We start from the raw sequence: 3249 nt of genomic DNA on the forward strand, positions 1-3249 counted from the left end.
ATTTTTAGGGCATGCTTTATTTAAATCAGTGAAATCGACGCACATGTGCCATTTACCATTGTTTTTCTTTACCATCACGATGTTAGCTAACCAAGTGGTGAACCTGATTTCCCGTATGAAGTTCGCGTCAATGAGCTTTTTGGCTTCTGCCATGGATGCAAGTCGTTTCTCTGTTCCAAGATTCCTTTTTTTCTGAGATATTGGTCGGGCTGCCGAACTTATGGCTAGCTTATGGGTGATAACAGATGGATCTATGCCTGGCATATATCCTGATGTCCAAGCGAATAGGTCGGCATTCTATCGCAAAAAATGAATAAGCTTTTCCTTTTTCTCATTTTTCACGGACGTTCCTACAAAACTAAATTTGGTGGGATCATCAGTTAACGTAAGCTTTGTTAGCTCTTCATTGGGTAAAGGACGATCATGAAGGTCGGCTCTGAGATCCAGCTCGGTTAGCATTGGTTGCTCGGCCCCTATGGAGTTTACACGCCGCTCGTTGTTTCTCTTGATAGGTTTCAAGCTTGTGTTATAACAGTGCCGAGCTTCTTGTAAGTCACCATGAACTGTGGCCACCATATCATCCTGCACAGGAAACTTGACACAAAGATGAACTGTAGATACAATTACAGCAAATCTATTTAAGAAAGGTCGCCCTAAAATAAGATTATAAGGACTGAAACAGTCAACCACAATGTATTGGATATCCTGCGTTCTGGATAATGGTTGCTCACCTAGTGTGGTTTGTAACCATACTGAACCCATGACCGGAACCCATTCTCCTGAAAAGCCGACCAAGTCTCCTACAGATGGTTGCAAAATGTTAGTACTTAGTTTTATTTTTTCAAATGTGGCAAAAAATAAGACATCGGCGTTGCTGCCTGGATCCAGCAGCACTTTCCGAACTATTAAGTCGCCCAGCTGGATGGAGATGACAACAGGGTCATCCAAATTTGCATCATTGCAACTAAAATCGGTCAGGAAAAACGTCATCTCGGGAATCTTCTGTGCTAGCTGAGGATTGTTGGTGGTATCCCCAAGGGCCATCATAGCTCTGTACGTGCACTTCCTAGCCGAACTTGTATGTCCACCTCCAGCATAGCCCCCTGAAATACAGTTAATTATGCCTCTGGGTTGGGCGGGGACCTTCTCCTTGTCTTTTGATGAGGTTCCTACAGGGGATGGATCTGTCGTAGGGATGGATCTCTTCTGCATATGACCTGCAATAAATTTATCAAGATGCCCTTGCCTTGCCAAACGTTCAAGAAGATCTTTTGCGATCACACATTCATCGATTGTGTGACCATACTTCTGATGAAACGTGCAATACTTAGATTTGTCAACATTCTTTGGTTCTGGATAACTTCCGGCCTTTCGAGGGGGTTTGATCAACTTGGAATTTAGTATTTCCTTGATAATATCGTCCCTCTTCGCATTAAACTGCGTGTATGACTCGTAGCGGGGCGTAGGCTTAAAGCTCTTTCTATTTTCCCGAGGTTTTTCGTCGTCCTTGGTGGTTGCCGACTTTTCAGCCTTTCGGGCCTAGCGAAGCTCCTCAATATCTATTTGGCCTTTGGCCTTCTCACGAAACTCGGCTAGAGTCTTTGGCTTGGCTACCGCGATAGCTTCCTGAAATTTTCTGGGGCGAAGGCCGCTCTTGATGGCATGCAAGTGGACTTCAGGGTGGAGATCAGGGATCCTTATGGCTATCTTCGTAAAGCGGGTAATGTAGTCTTTCAGACTTTCTTGAGGACCTTGTTTAACGGTCGTCAAATAGTCAGAATCGTGCAAGTATATGGTAGACGCCGCAAAGTAATCCTCGAATTGTTTTGCCAGCTCCTGAAATCGCGAAATAGAATCTGCAGGCAAGGAGCAAAACCAGTCAAGTGCAGGACCATCTAAAAAGGATGGAAAACAACGACATAGAATAGGGTCAGATGCACCGTTGACGATCAATGATTGGAATTTCTTGATGTGTTGTTTTTGATCTCCTAATCCATCATACAGAGTTAACGTTGTCGGTAAAGAAAATTGTCTAGGCAGTTGGAAATTCATGATGTCTGCTGTGAACGGTCTTGTAGAATTGTCAAGCTCGTCCCCCTCACCCTCGGCTGTATTTTCGTTATCCCGAGGACCCCCGCCTTCATCATCTCGGGGTGTCTCCGAGACATGTGTACGGCGCTCATCATCAGTGTGCCGCTCATTACGATCGTTATTATGCTCGATGCGAGTGTTGACTAATTGCTCGATTTGTTGCTGCATCCTTTGATTTTCATTCCTCATACGCTCATTTACCTCGGCCATTTGTTGGTTTGCCTACTGAATTTCGGTTACCATACGAAGGAGCTCGGATGGAGTGGGAGGAGGCGCGTCAGCCATTAATAGTTGCCGGGGGGCTATTTGGGACCTAAGAAGAAAAAATTCCGAATTTCGGCCCTACGATGGGCGCCAAATATTCTTGCCTTGTTGCAGCCGAACTATAGCTCGTCCCTCGCAAAATGGTTGGCCGACCTTATCAATGAGCCACAATATACCTCAACCAGCGAATGAAACAAAGGGGGGAGTACCTGTAAAAAGTATTCCGACGCTCAAGTCAGTTAATGAGAATTATTTTGAAGAGAATTTTTCAGCTTAAAATAATTTAATACCTTTGCCGATTTCAATCGTTTCCTTTTATAGTCGGGAGATGATAACGGCCATATTCCTCAATTGATTGTCTCTGATATGACCGATCAAAGGTCATTTATTGCCATAAACTCAGTAGAGTTAATGCGTCAATTACAAAAAAGTCTGCCGAATTATAACTCGTAACCTATGTATAACGGTCATATCAGATACTTATGCTTGAAACTAAACATATGGAATTGATTTATGCATGCGATTATGATAGGACCAAGTTCATATTTTCCTTTTTAATAAAGAAGAGAACCAAGCCACAAGAAAATTTTAATTGGATGAGAGTAATAAGCAGCCAATTTTGAATCTTATTTAGCCCAATAATGAATATCAACATAAATCACAATTTCGTTTTCATCTATTTATTTCGAAGGGTCCCTCTTAATAGGAACTTGATATATATGGATATCCGATGCTTTTGTTTTGAATATAACTGCTAGAGGTATATTGTTTTGTTAGGAAGACTTTATAAACAAACTATAAAAGTTAAGAGAACAAAATTTCGTATTTTTAGGCTTTTCTTCTATTTATTACTGCAAAAAGAAAATGAAAGAATTTGTTATCATCACAAGCCAG

General features: G+C 42.1%; 1 protein-coding gene across 1 annotated transcript; it reads right to left on the bottom strand.

Annotated features, from left to right (window-relative positions):
• Positions 1-297: 297 nt before the first annotated feature.
• Positions 298-2301, bottom strand: LOC107466471 (uncharacterized). The gene is made up of 2 exons (XM_016085448.1): positions 1615-2301; positions 298-1539 (listed from the first exon to the last, which is right to left on the bottom strand). Exons 1-2 carry the CDS (start codon positions 2299-2301, stop codon positions 298-300), a joined length of 1929 nt encoding a protein of 642 aa, XP_015940934.1.
• Positions 2302-3249: the final 948 nt, after the last annotated feature.

This window comes from Arachis duranensis, chromosome 9, assembly GCF_000817695.3.
Source record: "Arachis duranensis cultivar V14167 chromosome 9, aradu.V14167.gnm2.J7QH, whole genome shotgun sequence".
Classification (NCBI taxonomy): domain Eukaryota; kingdom Viridiplantae; phylum Streptophyta; class Magnoliopsida; order Fabales; family Fabaceae; genus Arachis; species Arachis duranensis.

Excerpts from the sequence above, each read along its gene's own strand:
- LOC107466471 (XM_016085448.1), bottom strand. The coding sequence starts at position 2,301 with ATGGCCGAGGTAAATGAGCGTATGAGGAATGAAAATCAAAGGATGCAG. Across the intron at positions 1,540-1,614 it reads AATTTCAGGAAGCTATCGCG|GCCCGAAAGGCTGAAAAGTC; the intron begins GTAGCCAAGCCA and ends GAGCTTCGCTAG.